Consider the following 20,655-nt stretch of genomic DNA (forward strand, 5'->3'; position numbering starts at 1 on the left):
CACAGTATGTTACACTAAGACTAATGGGGGGAAAGGAAGAATGAAAGGTACAAGGTCTTCATCATTAAGCAAAAAAGAGTAAGAGTCCAGTGCACCTTAAAGACTAACAAAGTTTATGAGGGTGGGAGATGTGAGATTTTGTGAGTCTCGTCTTCCGAAGATGTTAGTCTAAGGTGTTTGCAGGACTCTTTTTTTACTGCTACACGCAAACTAACACAGCTACCCATCTTGATTTCTCTTACACATTAAGGTAAATGAGCAAATAAAGTTGTACGTGAGCCTGCCTTTTGCACTGATTCCCATAATGGTTAAGTACCACTTTTCATAAAAAGGACCATCAATTGAATCTCTGATTCACACCTGTACTGTACGGCATAACTGGCAACTTTTTTATTTCAGAAATGTAATTGAACAGGCAAGAGATTATGTGAAATATAGAAGGACTAGTAAATAGTTGTTGAGCGGTGGCTTAAATTCAATCACTAACGCCCCAAAAAGTCAGACATGAACGTTTTTCCATCAGAAAAACTTATTTTGGATAGCTTTATTGATGACTTGATGTGGTAACTAAAAATGGAAAGCAAAATCCAATATATTTCCAATATATTTTCATCTGGTGATAATCTCGTTCATTGGTACTTCTTGCATGTGATATAAGGTGGTGCAACTTTTGAAGATGTTCATTCTGTACACTGAAAACGGTTGTAGAAATGACAGTATGTATTTATGGCCCACTCACTGAGATGTCTCTGCCATGTTAGCCTTCTTTCGTGAAACAGTGCTTCCAGCTTCATAGAAAATACGGTGTGTCAGGAGGGTTGTTTCTCCTTGAGGTGATAAAACTGTATCTGGGCTATACCAGTTTGTGTTTGAGATAGAGCAACCACGAATACACTCCCATAGGAAATGTTTCCTCAGAAAATTCAGACATTAGGGAGATGAGGACTAACATAGTCTTTTGCCTGATAGGACGATATTCTATATGCAAGGGTTTTTTAGACTGTGAAGGACTATTGAATCATGTGACAGCTTTTAGTCTGGACACCGCCCATACACCTGATCACCACAATGAGAAATAGGTCATTAGTAGGTAATTTGTTGTAAGTAATGCATGATACTAACCATCAAAAGGGTATTATGCAAAAACTTGAACTATTAAATGGAAAGAATACATAAGATCATTGGAAGAAGAATTGTTAGAATGGTCATTTTGCTCGCCTGACTGTCTCATGTGTTCTGCATGGCATACTGGGAAAGTGTGTTATGTACAATCTTATCAAACGTGTGGTTGCCATTTTGTGTGAATACAGCAACATAGACATGTTTAATCCTTGGTACATATGAATGGATACCTGCAACAAACCCAGTTTTCCAGTCAAGCGTACCAAAGTTGGAAAATATGCCCATTTCCCTATTCTCACAAAATGGTCACTTCAGTCTGAGAATATTGCATGGTAGAACACTTCCGGTACATCAGGTAGGAGCACACAAAACATAAGAACTAAAGTGCCTGTTTCCTAAAGGTTATGTAAAGGAAAAATCATTTACATTCAAATGCAAACATATCATAAAGGATGAGCTAAATATTAGCTTGCCATGTAGATGCTGGTTTGTGAAATGGCTGGTTATTTAGGAACAAGTCCACAATTGTTACTTGAGATCCTGGTGAATTAAATCTGTTTGAAGGAATCCAAAGGTACAGAGTTTTTCATATTTAATTTTGGTACACAAAAATCCGCTGTGCTTCATTGGTCCACTGGAATATTCTGAATTTAGGGAATCATTTGCTTAAAACTGGCTGAGTGAATAATGCAATTTTCACAGTTCAGAGATCATTGTGGTATTAAATTACTGTGTGTTTTTTTCCACTATTTGCATAATTATGAGTCAGGAGAGAGGAAAACTTTTTTTGCTGAAAGACTCGCTCACCGTCAGCTAAATGCAATTTTCTTTAACTGTCTCTTAGCTGATTCACCAATCAATTGTCGTGAGAAGAATATTGCTTTGGTTTCTGTATGTTTGTAAATACACAGGTTTATATATCTATTTTTTGTGAACCAAGTAGTTGGCAGGTCCAACACCGAAATTTGTGTTGTGAATGTTGTGACTTTTTGGGGTTTAATTTTGCACGTGGAAGATGTTGTTTTGTGATTATTTCAGCGCATGTACAATGAAAGCAGAAGGGGGAAAATACACAATAAAAATACCATGACCAACAAGGGTTTTTTTTTTCCTTAAAAGATTTGTTTTCAGATGAGAATAATGAAAGTCATAGTTTCTTGCAGCGTGCTACAAAAATGCTGTTCCTTTCTAAGTTAGGTTTAGTTAAATGTTATCACGTACATCAGTGGTAGTCGACCTGTGGTCCTCCAGATGTTCATGGACTACAATTCCCATGAGCTCCTGCCAGCAAAGGCTGGCAGGGGCTCATGAGAATTGTAGTCCATGAACATCTGGAGGACCACAGGTTGACTACCCCTGGCGTACATAACCTAAATTATATGGCAGGTAGAAAAACAATGTTTCACCCACTTGTGGCCCCTGCCAATGAATTGCTCACCCTTTGACCTTTCCCCATATCTTGGAACTGTGGTTTCTCATGTGGCAGATATCCCTTCCATAACAGTCAATGCAAGAACATTAATGAAGCAGCCTGCTGAATCAGAACAAACAATCTTATTTCCCACCGTGAATATCAAGGTTCTTATAGGAAACACACTAGTGGGGCATGAGGCAAGTAGGCAGGCCGAGTTGCACAGTGTGAGCTACTGAATTGCAGTGTTCTCGGTTGTGTGGCACCAGCTTCTGTGCCAAGATGAATCCAGCTGTGGGGTGGAGAACTTCCAGGGGACATGCTGAGGACAGCATTCCTCTATTTCCCCCTCCTTACACCATTTCTTCTTTTATTCTTCCTGATAAAGCCCATATTCTCACAGGATTGCCCCAGAGTTGCAGAAAAATCTGAAATCTAAAAAAAAGGGGGGGTTCAACTCCCCCCCCCCAATGATAAACAGAGCACCTGTCACTTTAAGCAGTGGGTTGCCTAGCAACAGCCACTGAGGAAAATCACAGATTACAGACTTGGTTCTGTCCATAAAAAACGGGGAGGGAGGAGGGCTCTTTCAAGAGCTATTTGAGGGAGAGCTCATTGGCACCAGGTCTTTGCCAGCAGTTGGTAAATTCTGCAAAAGAAAGACTAAGCTGGAAAGGGAAGAAGATACAGAAGTTGCTAGGAGAAGAAGGAGGGAAAGCGGGAATAGTGTGGAGAGGGAAATGCAGGGGAAGTGAGGTGCCATCCCACAAATCCTTGAGAGTTCCCTGCCATGCAAGTGGGCCTGGCCTAGAGACCAACATCAAAACTAGGCCATGGTTCCCTTGGACAAAATGGCTGCTTTGGAGGATGGCCTCGGTGGCAGTATACCCTGCTGAGGTCGCTGTCCTCCCCACCCAAAGCTCCACCCCTAAATCTCCAGGAATTTCCCAATCCACAGATGGCAACCCTGGGGGTGGGGGGAAGGGAGCCTATGGGGGCTTTGAGGAAGAGGAAAAAGGAGATATTAAGAGGGGAGGAAATGAGATGCTTCCCAAGATTCCTGCTTGTAAATATCTAAATAAGTCAAATGGCAGCCCTTTTAAACACTTCCTTCTCAGCCTTTTGTAACATCCTAATGAATGCCACTGCTTTAAGAAAATAGAAATATGAATGGCCCATCCATTCTTACTTAAATTGCTGTGGAAGCATTTGGTTTTACGTTTGGTAGTACTTGGCCCACAGAGAAGCAAAACACCACCACTTCCTGGAGAGCTAAGAATAGCATGACCAGCAGGGTTTTTTGCTATTCTGCACTATGCCTGATTGCCTTAAGTTTAATTTCTTTAAAATGTCCGGGAAGCAACACTGATCGTGCAGAAAAATTGCACAGCATGTTTCATCAGAAGTCAGTGCTGACCGCCAGCTCAAGAGCTGAAGATTCCTTGTCCCAGTTTTAGAGGGGATATAAACTGATGGGTGCTGCTATTGCATTTCATGGGGCTAGGAGCAGAAGCTGCAAGCAGGAGCTGGGATTCTCTTGTTCGGCAGGACGCAGGGGATGCATAATAAAAATGCGGCACAACTCTGCAGGAGTCTTGTACTTTGCAGGCCCTCTTTGCAGTGCACTGTTCGGAAATGTCCCTTGGCTCTCTAGCAGCAAGGGAAGCTAAATAAATGTCCAAAGCCGCTTGCTTGGTCTGGAACGGCAAAAATAAGATGATTCTCAGCTTTGGTTGATTTCAGGCTCCCAAGTGTTTGGGTTCATCAGGCTGGAGCCTCATGAGTTTATCAATGCAGAAGAGGATAAGAGTAAGAAACCAGAGGCTCCAGCCCACTGCAGCAGCAATCCAGCCGTATTCGTCGACTCCGATCGGGCAACACTTGGCAGCTTCTGGGCAAAAGTCCACATCTGATGGTTGAGACAGAGAAGAGAGGTTCCTATAATTAACAGACTGGGCATGTACAGTGCATCAACCAAACATAGAATGTTGGGCCCATAGACCCCAGACTTGGCCTAGCCTTCATGGAACCTCACAGTAGGAACCAGGCAGTTCTCCTGCACCAGAAAGGCTTTTGAGATGGAGGGGTGATGTTCAGGTGTAGAGAATCTGATGCAAATCCCATTTAGCCATGAAACACTCTTGAGGAGTTACCATGGGCTGACCTGCAAGTTTCTCTGTTGGTGCGCAAGTTACTTTTCATGTGACCAGAAACCGTTCCGCTCTAGTACCGTTTGATTTGGACATAGGGCAGTGTTCTGCCCAAGCCCAGGGTCAACCTAGGTATATATGTCAGCCTATTTGTCCTGAATAAACATTTTCCGTGTTTAAGAATAATTCTGAGTTTTGCCTTAGGGCACTTAGGGCATACACACTCCTCATCCAGCCCGTCTTATACTCTTCAGTAGTAGACTTTTCCTTAGTAGGTGGTTGAGGTCGTAAATCCCTCTCATTAAACAAGACAGGCTTGGTACCAGTTTAGTTCTTGTTTGCGGTAATTATTGATGAATGGTAAGGGGAGTTGTTTCTGAGCATAACAGCCATGGCTCCTGGACTAGATCACAGTCTGAGAGCCAGCATCGTGCAGGGGTTAAGAATGGTGGCTTCTAATTTGGTGAGCCAGGTTTGATTCCCTGCTCCTCCACATGCAGCCAGCTGGGTGACCTTGGGCCAGTCAAGGTTCTCTCAGAGCTCTCTCAATCTCACCTACCTCACAGAGTGTCTGTTGTGGGGAGAGGAAAGGAAGGCGATTGCAAGCTGCTTAAATTGAGACACCTTCAGGCAGTGAAAAGTGGAGTATAAAAACCAATTCTTCAACATCTCCATATATTTTTGGTGAAGTTCTTTGTTGGCTAAGGTATGGTTGTATATCGTGGGGAGTCTGGTCCTTATCTGTTTGGTGAATTTTCGAGACAATTTATGGTTAAATATAGATTTGAAAGAGGAGCATTAAAACCAGCTAAGTGAAGCAGAGAGGTTCTGGAAACAGGCAAGCAGCAGGAAATTAGTGGCAATGAGCAAGACCTTTGGATATCTTTAAAAGGGTGTGCAGGGAGGAAGGAGCAATTAATTGGCTTTAAGACGATTATATAATGCCATCCATCTTGGTTCAGGCATCGAGGATTATATCACTGCCTTTGCAACAAAGAATAATGTTGCTATGGTTAAGCTCTATTTTTTTAACCAAAATTTTGAAATAAAGGGCAGCTGCCATGCAAGTTCTAGTAGCGACTGATTCTGCCCGAGAAGTATATTGCATGTTAACAGAGCCACTGTAAAAATCCCTCATCAGCGGTATGTTCCTGCAGTGTGTGTACCTTCAGCAAAATAGGGGTGGGGTCATTTATCTCACATGCAATTGTGTGCACTTTGTAATCTAAGAAAAGGTAATATTAGTGTTATAAATTGATTGCTTGTAGAGCAACCCTCTGAAACAGGAGGTCCTTAGCAGGTTTGGAGCATTTGTGGTGTTTCTTTACCTGAATACAAGGCAATTTCCATTACACACACAAACTCCTTATCAGAACATGACTGAGTCAAGGTCACTGGTGCCCATTAAGGAAAACACACTTACTAAGGCATGTGATTGGTTCTGAAGAATTTTTAGAGTGGTGTCCAGTCTCTGGAAAGAAAAAGAAGAGTTTGTTAGAATGAGAAACTCAAGGCTCAGCTTGGTAGGGTTTGGCCATTCCATCCCTACCCATAAAGAACAACTTGATGAAATGACTTTGGTTCTGAGAAGGAATCATAGGCAAAAGAAGGCTGGAAGTTTTGTATCTTTTTGTTCAACTTGTTTAAATGGGATGTATCCAGCAGGATTTGACAGACTCCAGAGGTGTCCAGATGGCATCGTAATCATTCCTCGTTCCTCTGATACATTCAGTTGATTTAACATTCATGCTCACTGCAGTCTTGCCAGGTAACTGATTAATATTCTGTGGTTAATGATCACATGCTCCCCCTTCCATTAATAGAACAGGGTGGCTTTAGTCCATTTGCACTCTAGGGGGAGCTGTGAGGTATCCCTCTACTGTCCAGAGCCCAAGGAATGCTCTTTTTGTTTATCCTTGTACCTTGTTGCGTTTGCAATCTGCCTATAAACTAGTTCTTATAACCTGGCTGCCTCTGCTGGTAAAATTCGTGTTGCCAACCCTCAGGTGGGACTTGGTTACAACTGAGCTCTGGACGACAAAGATCAGCTGTTCTGGAGAAAATGGAGGCTTTGGAGCAGGGGTAGTCAAACTGCGGACTTCCAGATGTCCATGGACTACAATTCCCATGAGCCCCTGCCAGCAAATCTTGGCAGGGGATCATGGGAATTGCAATCCATGGACATCTGGAAGGCCGCAGTTTGACTACCCCTGCTTTGGGGGATGGACTGTGGCATCACATCTCTGTTGAGCTCCTTCACTTATCTAAACTCTGCCCTTCCATGCTTTGCCCTCAAATCTCCAGGGATTTCCCAAGCATGAGCTTGCAGTCCTAAGGCCTTCAGTTTTTGAGAATCCTGTTGCAGGAAATGTTCGTGATGAAAGCATGTCTCAGTGTGTGGAACTTAGGGCTGCCAAGCTCCAGGGAATCTCCTGCTATTAGAATTCGTCTCCAGATGGCAAAGGTCAGTTTCCCTTCAGAAAATGTCTGCTTTGGAGAGTGGACTGTATATAGCACCATGCCCAGCTAAGGCCCTTCCCCTTTGGGTCCATACCCAAAATCTCCAGGTGTTTTCCAACCCAGGGTTGGCAACCCTAACTGGGCTGGATTATTTCCCCAACTCTGCCGATAGATGAAAACTAAATCCAGTTTGACATGCTCAGATATGGGTGCCTGGACGAACCAGGGTTTGTTCCCTTTGCAAATAGATAGGATTCTTAATCTGAGTTAATGGTACGGTCCTAAACAGAGTTAAAGGTAAAGGTATCCCCTGTGCAAGCACAGAGTCATGTCTGACCCTTGGGGTGACGCCCTCTAGCGTTTTCATGGCAGACTCAATACAGGGTGGTTTGCCAGTGCCTTCTCCAGTCATTACCGCTTATCCCCCAGCAAGCTGGGTACTCATTTTACCGACCTCGGAAGGATGGAAAGCTGAATCAACCTTGAGCCGGCTGCTAGGATCAAACTCCCAGCCTCATGGGCAGAGCTTCAGACACCATGTTGGCTGCCTTACCACCCTGCGCCACAAGAGTTACACCATTCTAAAACTGTTGAAGTAAGAAAGGGGTAATACTGCTTAGGGCAGCATGGCAAGAATCTCAATTACTGTGGAATAAATAATTCCACTAAATCCAGGCATCTGCATTTGAGTAAATGGCGTATTACCGCTTGCTAGTAGTTTTGTGTTGCATTTAACGTAAAAGTTACTTAGTTTGACACATTTTAATCTCGGCATTACTCCACAGAATCAAACACAATTCTCCCCCTTGGGCTGCAAACGAAGCTTAAATGCTAGCACCTATTCCGTCTCATATTGGTCCTCTTGGTGGCCATGTGATTTCTCTTGAAATAAATGTTAGCCTTTGAAGTGCTGCTGGGCTTCTGTTTTAATTTGCTACAACAGAGTAACACAGTCTGAAAACGTTATCGTCCAAATCGCAAAGGATTACATGAATGAAATTTTAATAAGATATCGCGTAGAAATGGTATTTTTAAAGGGTTTTGACCACTAAGACAAAAGTGATCTTTATCTTTTTGAGCAATATCCTTTTGAGCAAATTTGTGGTTCATTTCCAGTGTTTGCACATTCAAAGGCCTCATTTCCAATACCGTTCCATACAGCATCCTACGTGACTAGAATTTAACCCCTTCTGGGCTGGTACCAGTGTGCTTTGATTGGAGCTTTGGTGGTCGAAAACGTCCCATGGCAGCCCAACCTGTGGTTCGCCATTGTCTGGCTCTGCCTAGCAACTGTAGATCCCTTAGTGTAGTGGTTCTCAACCTGGCAGTCCAGACCCCTTTGGGGAGGTCGAACGACCTTTTCACAGGGGTTGTGGCAGGGTGAGCAGCTTGGCCAGGGGGGGGCGCCACTGTTGCCGCTCCTCTTGAAGGCGCCCGCCAATTTATATACAATCATGAACAATAGATCTTCTTGCTATTGGTCAGTTTTGGTTTTATTTCTGTGAAAGAACACCTGCATAATGTTATGGTTGGGGGTCACTACAGCATGAGGTACTGTATTAAAGGGTCGCAGCATTAGGAAGCCTTAGTGGTCTCCTATCCAAGTACTGTCTAGGGTCAACCTGGCTTAGCTTTAGAGATCTGATAAAATAGGGTTACCCAAGGACATCCAGATCAGGGCTATTGGGAGTATTAGCCTGTAGATCCCTGGAACTAAACAGTGTGGGACAACACTGGCAAACTAGTTCTCACGGTAAAGATTTCATCGCCAGTCAACTTCTGCTAAATTTGATTGTTTTTCAAAGAGATCATCTATAACCGTTAACCTTATGACTAAACTGAACCACTTAGGGGTACCTTGCAGTTCATTTACTTAATCAAATGGGTATGTGGAATCCACACCTCCCCCAAAGGCAGCCACATTTCTTGGTGAGCCACTTGAGTTTTCTTCTGCATACTAAAACCTGGGGCTAATTATTATTTCTTTATTTTCCACCTTCATTCAGATCCTCATGCATAAAATGTCATGAGCCAATAACCCCCCCCCCCCCCCGTGCAGTATTATTTCCATGAGCCAGCTTGGTGTAGTGGTTAAAACCAGCAGATTCTAATCTGGTGAGCCAGGTTTGATTTCCCCTCCTCTACATACAGACAGCTGGATAACCTTGAGCCAGTTACTGTTCTGGCTATTCTTGTACAGCAGTTATCTCAGAGCTTTCTCAGCCCCCCCTACCTCAAAGGGTTTCTGCCATGGGGAGAAGAAAAGGAGATTGTAAGCTGCTTTGAGACTCCTTCAGGTAGTGAAAAGTGGGGTATAAAACCAACTCTTCTTCTTCATAAAGAGGCCATGTCATTATAATAGCTATGCAACATGGGATTAACATACCTTCTTCAGATTCCATTCCGTCTCTAATCTTTCCTTCTCATTCTTAGGTCTGGCTGAAACATGAATTTGACACAGGCAGTGTCATCAGCTGCAGGATTTTCATACACATTACTCCTCTGAGGGTGCCATAGGGGGATTTTTTTGTCAGCAAGTTGTAGCTGATTTATGGAGAGCCCTCACGAGGTTTGCAGGGCAAGAGACATTCAGATATGGTTTGCCATTGCTTGCATCTGCACTGTGACCTTGGTCTCCCTTGGTGGCCTCCCATCCAAGTACTAAGCAGGACTGACCCTCCTTATCTTCCTAGAGCTGATGAGACTGACCTAGCCTAGGCTAACTAGGTCAGGGCTAGGTGGATATATTTTCAGCCAAGACCCACTGGAGATTTATCTAGCCTGAACTGAGACAAAGATGTCACACCCTTTGAAGTCCAGCCTTTTCCAATCCTTGCTATGCAGAACAACACCACAAATATATCTTTAATATTGTAAGAAAATCCAGGCATGCAGCCGCGGTTCTCCTCCTCCCTAAATGCAGTTTTCCAATTCTAACCACAACCCCCATGCGAATATCCTAACAAGCATATGGATATGATAAAAGAATTACCTTCCGAAAAAGACATCTGGCAGGCCGAGCACAGCAAGAGGAAGGCAACAGCCATCCAGTTCAGTAGATGCATCTTGGGATTTTGGATCAGAGGCCCCTCCTGGACTGAGGTGACTGGCGGCAAGCAGACGGGGGACTCCAGCAGTTCAAGACAAAGTCAAACAGAAGTCCTAACCGGGAGGCGGAGAGAATTGCATTTGTGCAGCACTCGGGACACCTTGAATTCACTTACTGTACGTTGCCGGAAGGGTTTAACCCAAAACAAAGCAAGCAAATGCACACACAGCTGAGAGCCCCAGCCGGTTTCTTGAAAATGCCAAACAGAATTAAAAGCACATTCTTTTGCTTATTGCTTTCCTGCAGTTATGCCTCCACTAAGGTGCTTGAATATCCCTATCGAAAAGTGTGCTGTGGACACCGTCCAAATACACTAGCAGAACAGGGAAAAATCGGTATACACGTCGTACTCCAGATGAATACCAACAGTTCAGAATTGTTTTGTTTTAAGGCTCTTGATAAATGCATTTTTGCCACTGTTTCTTCTTCATAGCTACTGAAGGAGGTTTTCTTCAAGGTTTGGTTATTCAAGGTTTGGTTATTTTCCAGAAGGGACGCTTCTGCTGTACATCAGACGGCAAACAGTGGAGTTAATTCTTTTTTCCCTGTGAAAGGGGCATAAGTCTATGTCAGCCTTAGCTTTGTAATAACTCCACAAATCTTACAGTGCATCAAAGAATAAAACCAGAAGTACCTCCTAGTGCAGGGGTAGTCAACCTGTGGTCCTCCAGATGTCCATGGACTACAAGTCCCATGAGCCTCTGCCAGTGTTTGCTGGGAATTGTAGTCCATGGACATCTGGAGCACCACAGGTTGACTACCCCTGTCCTAGTGTATTATAAAACTGCTCCCCCCTTTCCTCTGCCTCTCCAGCTCTCTCTGGATGGATTCGGTTAATCATTTGTGTCCATGTGTGTTTGTGTGTGTCAAGTGCCATCAAGTCACAGCTGACTAACAGTGACCCCCAGGAGGGGGCTTTCAAAGCAAGTGAGAAGCAGAGGTAGTTTGCCATTGCCTGCCTCTACAGAGCCATCCTTGGTGGTCTCCCATCCAAATGCTGACCCTGCCTTGTATCCGAGATCTTATGAGATCTGGCTATGCCGTGCTACATTCCCTGCCAATTTAGCTTTAAAGATCTGATAACTGAAGACTGCCAGTAAGGGGGAGCCCACCACCTCCTTATGCAGTTGAAATACCCTACTGAGATATTTGGGCTGCTGGAGAATATCCATTTGTGGCTGACAACAGCCAACATATGATCTGATTCCAGTGGTTACTATTGGCTGCAGCAGCTTTGTTTGGTATTACTCTAAACTTTGGATATATAAGGTGCCATATACAGAGTGAGACCTGTGGTCTGTCCAAGCCAGTAGTGTCTGTTCTGACTGGCAGCAGCCAACCAGGAGTTCAGGCAGAAGTGTTTTACATCATGATCATCCTTTCAACTGGGGATGTCAAGGTGAGACCCAGGACCTTCTGCATGCAAGCCACAACCTCTTCAAACAGCTCTCTAAAGCAGGGATAGTCAGCCTGTGGTCCTCCAGATGTGCATGGACTACAATTCCCATGAGCCGGGCTCATGGGAATTGTAGTCCATGCACATCTGGAGGACCATCTTTGGCCTCTTGCCCCCAACACTTTGTGGGAGAGGTGCTTTGTGCATGCACCTTGGGAGTCAGATGCAGAAGGCAATGGACTTTTGCAATGATGATTTGAACCCAGCTATTTCCTGGTGTTTTTTTTAACACCATGGAAATATTTGTCCATAGAGCATTATAGAAGGAACAGGTGTTCCCTCCATGTTTGGTGTTTCAAGATGAGCTTTGTTTGGTGTTTCACCTTGTGAGCTCTGCTTAAAGAGGTTGAAGCTGCCTCCAGCCAGACTCCAAAGAGCTGTTCCGGTCAGGTTTGTTTTTCTATTCATGTTCAAGCAACTGGAAGATGACTTTCATTTGGGGGCATCCATTGTGCAGAAGTGATGATCCTGTGGATGCAGTGTATTCTCATCTCACAACATTTAAAAAAGAAAACCACCTAAAATTCTGAGCTTTCTCACTGTAAAGTTTTAAATAAATATGTTTAATATAAATGTGGCAGTGTGTGTGTGTGAGAGAGAGGCTTTTTCTGTGCTCTGATGCTAAAACTTGGCTGTGTTTCCAGCAGGATAAGCATGTTGCATCTTACAGGTAAAGAAATATTAATATTCACACTGATTTTAGGGACGTAATAAAAACATCTTCATGGTTTCTGCTGTCTTAGTTGTGTTGCCATTTGTACATTTATCTCCCCAGCAGAAATTTTCCTTTGGTCTTTTGATGGCACTTGACACACAAACACACATGGACACAAATGATTAACCGAATCCATCCAGAGAGAGCTGGAGAGGCAGAGGAAAGGGGGGGGCAGTTTTATAATACACTAGGACAGGGGTAGTCAACCTGTGGTCCTCCAGATGTCCATGGACTACAATTCATTGCTCTTTTAATGGATTTTGTACCTTGCTTTTCTCCCAAATGGGGACCCAACTTAGGTTACAACATTCTGCTTTCCTCCATTTTGTCCTCACAACAACTCTGGGAGGTAGGTTAGGCTGAGAGACTGAGTGGCCCAAGGTCATCAAGCTTCCCTGGCAGGATTCAGAATTCCAACCTGGGTTTGCTCCGTTGGCACGCCTACCCAGTCCAGCTCTCTGAATCTTAAACTGCCATGAATGCCATGGCAGCCATCTTGGTGAAGTGATTAAGAGCGGCAGCCTAATCTGAGGGAAGGGATTATTCTTCCATTTCTGGCAAAACTGTGGTTAAGAAGTGACTTCAATAGACTTAGAAGAATATCTGTCTGCTTAGGACAGTACTGGAAATCTCTGAGGGCCAAACTAGACATGACTAGACATGTCTCAAGAGAGAAAATGGGGGCCTCTGCTAAATCCTTTGAGGTGCATCATGATACGTTGGAGCACTCTTGGGTCACCCCATGCCTTATCAAATGGTTGTAGACACACATGTCCCCACCCCCTGCTGTTTTGGAAAAGGGGGGGGGGGACAAGAGCTCAGTGCTGCACTTTTAAATCATTTTAATATGGCAGCAGCAACTCTGTGGTGGCCATGAGAAAGCTGTCACATCTAGGCCTAGTCTGCACACAATAGATAATGCACTTCCAATGCACTTTAGAAGTAGATTTTCCTGTTCTGCACTGGAAAATCCAGCTGCCAAAGCACATTGAAAGTGCATTATCCTTTGTGTGCAGACCCTAATAATTAGCTTGGCCCTAATAAGTGGGGAGTGGATGCTTCTCATCTCTAGTGCAGACCCCTGTGAGTTTGTGCTCATGAATGTCTCGAGATGACCTAGTCAAGAGAGGCGGGGTATAAATCAAATTATAAATAAATAAAATAAAAAACACTGACACTTCCAGGACTCCACACTGTCATTTTGCACCCCACTGCTGCCAAGATAGGTTCCAAATTCTTTCTAACCTTTTAGAAGATGCTTATTGGTGTTTTTTAGATACCTTTGTCAAAAATCATTCCTTTGACTTTTTAATCAATTGCATGGGAAGAAGTAGACAAGATCTAATACCTCAGAAAGGCAGAGAGTCAGTGTGGCGTAGTGGTTAAGAGCAGCGGCTTCTAATCTGGAGAACCAGGTCTGATTCCGTGCTCCTCCACATGCAGTCAGTGGGGTGACCTTGGATCACTCACAGTTCTCGCAGAGCTCTCTCAGCTTCACGTAACTCACCGGGTGTCTGTTGTGGGGAAAGGAAGGGAAAGGCAATTATAGAATCATAGAGTGGGAAGGGACCTCCAGGGTCATCTAGCCCAACGTCCTGCACAATGCAGCAACTCACAACTCCCTGCCTACCCACAGTGACCCCAATTTCATGCCAATTTGAAAGTAAGCCACATGGAGACTCCTTCGGGTAGTGAAAAGAACTGAAACCTACTCTTCTTCATTGCAGAGAATTTGAGCATTGATTCTTGCCATGAGAATCAGGTTGCTGGAAAGATTTCCTAATTTCACTGACAGAACGTTGGAGGGTTTAGGTCTGTAACAACGTGACCGTGCCAGCAGAGAACTGGTGAGTCTGTTAGCAATGACAACACTGCTTTGCTGACACAACACGGATCGTTCTTAGCACTCCAACTGGGCATGGAAAGTTGAGGTCAAGCAAGATGACTCCTGATCCTTCCAGCGACAGTTAACAGCATCAAGGGGTGGGGGAAAGACCTCTTTTTCTGGCCATGACCAGTTCAGCTATACTAAAGACACACAGCTACAAAACACCAGGCAACTCACTTGCTGCATTTGCTGCTCAGTTATGCTACAGGCAGTTTGGGGATTTTTCTCCCCAAAGTGAGGCTGTACAGAACAAAAGAAACTGAAGAGGTGAGCTGGGCGCGGATAACTGCAGTAATTCCTAAGGGGATGCATCAATTTCTCTGCATGTCTACTGAATTTTCCTAAAAAGGGGGAATTGCCTTATTGTACGGATGTTGCTGAACATTCTTCCCTCCCCTTACAAGCTTACCAAAAAAAATTAATGTACGCCTTGACTAAATAGCTAAATATGTATTTTGGAAGTAGCAATTAACATTTAACAGCACGGGATTTTGAGGCTCCCTAATTGCTGGTATGCTTGATCTAATTATAACTCAAGTGTGAAACTGGAATGTGAATGATTCTTCGTTTTTCATCCACTGATGTGGGTGAGGGAGCCGGATGGTACTTCTAATGTGATGATGAAGAGCAGGGATTCAGCTTAGTAATATTTGTCTCATAGTGGGCAATATATAGGAAACCTGTGGACTTTTTGACTACTGTTTGCAGCTCATAAATGCTGTAACTAGTCCTGGGGGCTCTCAAGGGCAGTGCAACAAGGGTGTAGAAATCTTGGCTAAATTGAATATTTTCTAGCGTTTTCTCCATCTGAGTTGACTTTGCTTGAGCAAGCAGGCTGAAGAATGAGGACTTTAATGTCCTATGGATTTCAGGGGATATGCTTGTTGTTTCAGTTTGGTGCAGTGCTTAGGAGTGCGGATTTCTAATCTGGCATGCCGGGTTCGATTCTGCACTCCCCCACATGCAGCCAGCTGGGTGATCTTGGGCTCGCCAGGTCTGTTCTGACTGAGCCGTGATATCACGGCTCTCTCAGCCTCACCTACCTAACAGGGTGTCTGCTGTGGGGAAAGGAAAGGGAAGGCGACTCTAAGCTGCTTTGAGACTCCTTCAGGTAGAGAAAAGCGGCATCTAAGAACCAACTCTTCTTCTTCTTCAGTAATATCAGGGCTCTCTCAACCTCACCTCCCTCACAGAGTGTCTGTTGTGGGGAGAGGAAAGGGAAGGCGAATAGAAGCCATTTTGAGACTCCTTCAGGTAGATAAAAGCAGCATATAAGAACCAACTCTTCTTCTTCTTCTTCTTCTTCTTCTTCTTCTTCTTCTTCTTCTTCTTCTTCTTAATTTCTGGTCCACATGATCACAGACATTCAGTCTGAAGTCAGAGTGGACAAAAGTGCTAAAAATTCTGAAAAGCAAAAGACTGTGGCAGGTTGGAACCCCATAAAGTAATCTGAATGTAATTTCTATGTGCTTTACCCTAGATAGGAGAACATCAGTCTTTAGACCAAGATGGATAGCCATGTCAGTCTGTCTTTGCAGTAGAAAAGAGCAAGTGTCCGATAGCACTTTAAAGACTAACAAAATTTAATTGAAGAAGAGAGCCATGACTCTTGAAAGCTCATACCCTGACGTAAATTTTGTTAGTCTTTAAGATGTTATGTTACTCTTTCTCTTTTCTACTGCATCTCCCTTTAGATTCGGGTTCAGATTTCCAGTTAGCTTATTGGGTCAGTCTCAGTATTCTACCAGACCTTGCAAGGCTGTTATGTGGATAAAATGGAAATGTCTTTGTAGGAAGGACAGGAGTTTAAGAGAAGTGATAAAGACCGTGAAAGTAAAAAACCACTATCACCGCTTGTAATAATTGTGCTTTTCAAGTGTTACAAATGGGGGACCTGAAAGGCAAAATTTCATGTCCCCACTCCAGCATGGTCTAGTGTGTGGTGGCCCCTAAACTGAAAAACCAGATTTGATTCCCCACTCCTCCTCCCTGTGCAGCCATCTGGGGGAGCTTGGGCTAGTCCCAGTTCTCAGAGCTCTCGCAGCCCCACCTAGCTCACCGAGTGTCTGTTGTTGGGAAAGGAAGGGCAGGTGATTGTAAGCTGCTTTGAGACTCCTTTTTCTTTCTGCTTTGCTTGGAGCCGGAAGTGGCAGGCACAGAGAGGGAGGGCTCTCCCCAGCTGATATTTTGAAAAAACCCATGCCAGTGTACCATTGAGGGGCCTTCAGTACCATGGTTGGAAAATCCAGCTGGGGAGGGGGGAGGAAAGGGTTTGCCATAAATTGGCTGCAACTTGTTGCCAATTTACACACACACACATTTGCATAGTACTTCCTCCTTTCTCTTTCCAAATCAAAACTGCTGTTTCTCTCCCTCATATATGCCCTCTGCCTCCTCTGTTTTCTATAAGAGAGCCAGTGTCATGTAATGAGTGGCTAAGAGCGGTGGCTTCTAATCTGGCAAGCCAGATTTGACTCCTTACTCCTCTACATGCAGCCAGCTGGGTGACCTTGCGCCTGTCACAACTCTGATAGTGCTGTTCTGACTGAGCAATCCTGTCAGAGCTCTCTCAGCCTCACCTACCTCACTGGGTGTCTTCTGCAGGGAGAGGAAGGGGAGGTAATTGTAAGCTGCTTTGAGGCGCCTTCGGGCAGTGAAAAGCAGGCTAGAAAAACCAACTCTTCTTCTTGGGGGAGGAACTCTCCTAATAATTAGGGCCCATTTAAATGATCTAGCCAATCATCCTGAGCCATTAAGGAATGGTCAGCTAACAACTGCTGTACTCTCCCCATCCTTTTACCACTCCCTCACTTATTTGTAGTCATGGGAATTGTAGTCCATGAACATCTGGAGGACCACAGGTTGACTACCCCTGGTCTACAATGATGTTCTGAAGGCAAATTCTGTTCAGCAATGGAACTTGACTGGAACCTGGATTCAAACTGTCTGAATCATGGATGAGGCCATAGTTATCCAATGAGACCACCCTTGTTTTCCCATCGAAGGTCACTGTCAGAGATGATGCTCACCTCCAGCTTTTCATTACAGAACCCTGAAGTTCTTCACCACTTGTTGCGTGCTGTATTCAGTTCCTGTGCAGTAGTCTGTCCAGCAGCCTGACCTTGTCATATCTTTGAAGCTAAGCAGGGTTGGCCCTGTTAGTACTTGGATGTCCAGGATCACTACACATCCAGACAGTGGTGAAAAACCTTAGCTTGTCTCCTGCCTTGAGAACTCTACGGGTTACCATGAGTCAGCTGCGATTTGATGGCACTTTATACAAACATATACATACATTCTGTCCAGGAAACAGGAGATGTGAACAATTTTTTTTTGTTTTCTTAGTGTCAGAATCATAAATATTCTAAAAATGGGGTGTAAGAAGCCTATAAAATCACAGGCCAAAATAATGAATAGCAATGCCCACTAGCTAGAATTTCCTTGGCAACCAACAGGAGATTTCAAGGATGATGCCTGGGGAGCGTGGAGTTTGAGAGGAATTGATGTCACTTCCAGGTGACATTGTAGGTTGCATGCCTAGTTTATCTACCTTGATTACAGTTGGTTTGCTGTGGGTTGGGAAATTCATGAACATTCACAGAAGCTTGGGGAGAGTGGGGTTTGGGAAAGGGAGGAACCGCAGTAGAGGTGTGATGACATATTTCCCTCAGGGGAAATGATCTCTGGAAATCACTTATAATTCCTGGAGCACTCCTTGTCTGGAGGCTGGGAACCTCCTCTTTTACCTAGAGTGTCACTCTGTGGAACTTGTTTTTCCCAGTTCCCCAGTTTCTCAGAGGTGAGAACTGTGGGTTGTAGGATTGCCAGTCCCCCCTGGTGGGGTTGGGGTCCCCTCCAGAAGCCAGGTTCCTCCCTTTCTTGCCTATTTACTGGCCAGCTAGAAGAGAGAGGAAGGTCCATGCATCCTCACTGGCAACCATTCTGGGCATGTCCAGCTTCCTCTCCACTCAATGAAGTGTAGAAGGACTTGAACACATGGCCTCAAGCCAACCTGTAGAATCATAGAATCATGGAAGGGGCCATACAGGCCATCTAGTCCTACCCCCTGCTCAATGCAGGATCTCTCAAAAGCTGGCACCATTCTGAGCTTCTTTTCTTCCCACAAGCAACTGGAATAGAAACCTAGTGTACTCTCTAACTTCCAGGGAGTTTTGGAAAAATAAAACCTCACACCACCTCATAACCAGTGGTATGTATGCCTTTGCAAAGCTGAGAGGATCACCATGATGGGATCTCTTTTGTGAAATAGCCCTTAAAGTTGTATTTTCAATACTCTTTAAAAAGGTCCCCATAGAAGAGTGTGCAAGATGGCGTCTGTCTTCCGGAGTGAAGAGATGTGCCTGATGCAACTTTTCCTTCAAGTGGAATCTGCCTATTGCTGTGTGTCGGAACTTGGAGAGCTGGGTCTGGTGCAGTTCAGAGATGTGAGTACACTGGGTTGACATGGGGCATGGGTTGGGCTCCTTCAAGAGCCAAGAGAAGACCTGGAAGTCCTTCCAAAAGGTTCTCCTAACTGATGGTGAACTAAGTTCACAGATGATAAGGTATCCCTGTTAAGAAAGTGCTATTCTATTACTTCTTCCTAAATAGCATTAGAGTAGCCCTTTAAGGAAATGATTCTGCTTAAACTGAGAAATAGTCAAAGTGGCTTTGGTACTTTCATATGTATCCAAGGAAGATATACAATGAACAACTGATGCTTGAAAATGTAAAGGTTCTGGCTAAAAGCCTGAATTAATTTGAATTAATTAAGTGAAAGGTCTTGCAATACCAATATTGTTTCAAGATAGAGAGTTGTGTTGAGTAGGCGGGAAATAAGATACAGTGCTATTTCCAATGTGACAAATCTAGAAGAGGGGTCCTTAATGTGGTGCCCACCAGTATCTTTCCTGTTGCCCACCAAATGTTGATTTGGTCACAACACAAGGATCTTCACTATGTGACTAAAAGGACACTTCAGCAGCCATTTTGTGGCTGGTGTCTGTGGCAGCCATTTTATGGCTGTGCCCACAGCACTGTGTCAGAATTCCAAATATGCCCACACGATCAAAAGATCTGGGACTCCTCGTCTAAAAGTATTACATGAAAAGTGGACCAGAAATGTCTTCTTAGCATTGCCCAAGTTAATACATCTATATAATTGAGCTCTGTATGTGTGACAATGGATAATTTCATTTGCTTTTCCTTTTAAACTTTTTGTTGCATATAACTTCCCTAGTTAAACCAAAATGTGAGCAGCTTCCAGAGAAAGTTTGTGAATGAAGTAAGAAGATGTGAATCCTTGGAGAGAATTCTTCGTAAGTAATTTCTGATGCTGTTCTTAACAAGCAAGCCTTTGAATAGGTATTAAAATATTTTACGTTTACTAGGTATTTTGTATAAGATACATCATTTCAGCATTTGATAACTGCCCAGAAAGCAAACATAAAATAGGTAAGAAAAAGTATTAGATCTATTTTAGCTGCATCAACTCTGAGCCAACCTACATAGATCTACCATATGATTGACACAGAAACTTGCAGTAGGACAGCAATTGTACATTCTCCTTGGGAATTCAGAAGCACCTCAGGGGGTCAATTTGGATCTGAACTGTGGAGTGGGGGGAGGAGGGGTTCCTGCCTCCCCGTCATAGCCTGAAATGGCCCTGGGAGGTTATTTACCCATGGGTCTTGCACATGCAAGCATTGAGAGCACATACAGACCTCTGAGGGGCAAATCATGCCTCCTTGGTCATCTCAGGTCTGGAAAATGGAATGTGGGGGACGGGAGAGAGGCAGGGCCCAGCAGTAACCAGCCCTGGGGATTGCCGTGCAACTCAGCCAGACTTTTTCCAGAGGTAGGCTGCCAGGGGAGGGAAGAAGGGAAAGCTGAAGAAAGGGGGGTGTGTCGATAAACGTAGGTTGGCTGAGGGGTAGGAAGGCAAATGCAGGTTGTCTATGGGGGCCTCAGGGTAGTGAAAGAGGAAATAGTGAGGGAGGTCTTCCGTAGTTGTCATTCTATATTTATGAGAATGTCACTTGGCATGCCTCTGTTTGATTTGCCCACAGGTTTCTTACAAAGCGAAATGGATGATGACGTGAAGCTTCCCATCCCTGAAAAGTATCCAGAGACTCCTCTACCTCGCGAAATGATTGACTTAGAAGTAAGGGATTCAGGACTCCCACATGCCGGGGACCAACAGCAAGGGAGGAATGGTCGGCTTAATGCCTTGTTGGTGGCTTCCTGAAAAGTTAGGCCAGATGGACCCTGGGTCCAGTCCAGCAAGGCTCTTCTAACTTCTAACTATTATGGGCATTATGCATCAGTGTTGCCAGATTTCCTGT

The 20,655-nt window shown here is 44.3% G+C and overlaps 2 protein-coding genes across 4 annotated transcripts in view; one reads left to right on the forward strand and one right to left on the reverse strand.

Annotated features, from left to right (window-relative positions):
- Nucleotides 1-1,699: 1,699 nt before the first annotated feature.
- On the reverse strand, nt 1,700-10,367 carry TMEM213 (transmembrane protein 213). Of its 2 annotated transcripts, none has more exons than XM_077339801.1 (4): nt 10,136-10,367; nt 6,107-6,154; nt 2,493-4,442; nt 1,700-2,359 (listed from the first exon to the last, which is right to left on the reverse strand). In XM_077339801.1, exons 1-3 carry the CDS (start codon nt 10,206-10,208, stop codon nt 4,273-4,275), a joined length of 291 nt encoding a protein of 96 aa, XP_077195916.1. In that variant the 5' UTR covers nt 10,209-10,367; the 3' UTR covers nt 1,700-2,359; nt 2,493-4,272. The 2 variants fall into 2 exon arrangements, with proteins under 2 accessions (XP_077195916.1, XP_077195915.1); XM_077339800.1 differs by having other exon boundaries at nt 2,477-4,442.
- Nucleotides 10,368-14,404: 4,037 nt separating this feature from the next.
- ATP6V0A4 (ATPase H+ transporting V0 subunit a4) overlaps nt 14,405-20,655 on the forward strand; it is a 41,890-nt gene continuing 35,639 nt past the window's right edge. The window contains exons 1-4 of one of the 2 annotated variants that reach the window (XM_077339802.1): nt 14,405-14,578; nt 18,617-18,756; nt 19,551-19,629; nt 20,380-20,474. In XM_077339802.1, coding sequence (XP_077195917.1) covers nt 18,640-18,756; nt 19,551-19,629; nt 20,380-20,474 — 291 coding nt within the window. In that variant the 5' untranslated portion in view covers nt 14,405-14,578; nt 18,617-18,639. The remainder of the gene's footprint in view (nt 14,579-18,616; nt 18,757-19,550; nt 19,630-20,379; nt 20,475-20,655) is intronic. The other variant, XM_077339804.1, reaches the window with a different exon arrangement.

The sequence above is a fragment of the Paroedura picta genome, chromosome 5, assembly GCF_049243985.1.
Source record: "Paroedura picta isolate Pp20150507F chromosome 5, Ppicta_v3.0, whole genome shotgun sequence".
Classification (NCBI taxonomy): domain Eukaryota; kingdom Metazoa; phylum Chordata; class Lepidosauria; order Squamata; family Gekkonidae; genus Paroedura; species Paroedura picta.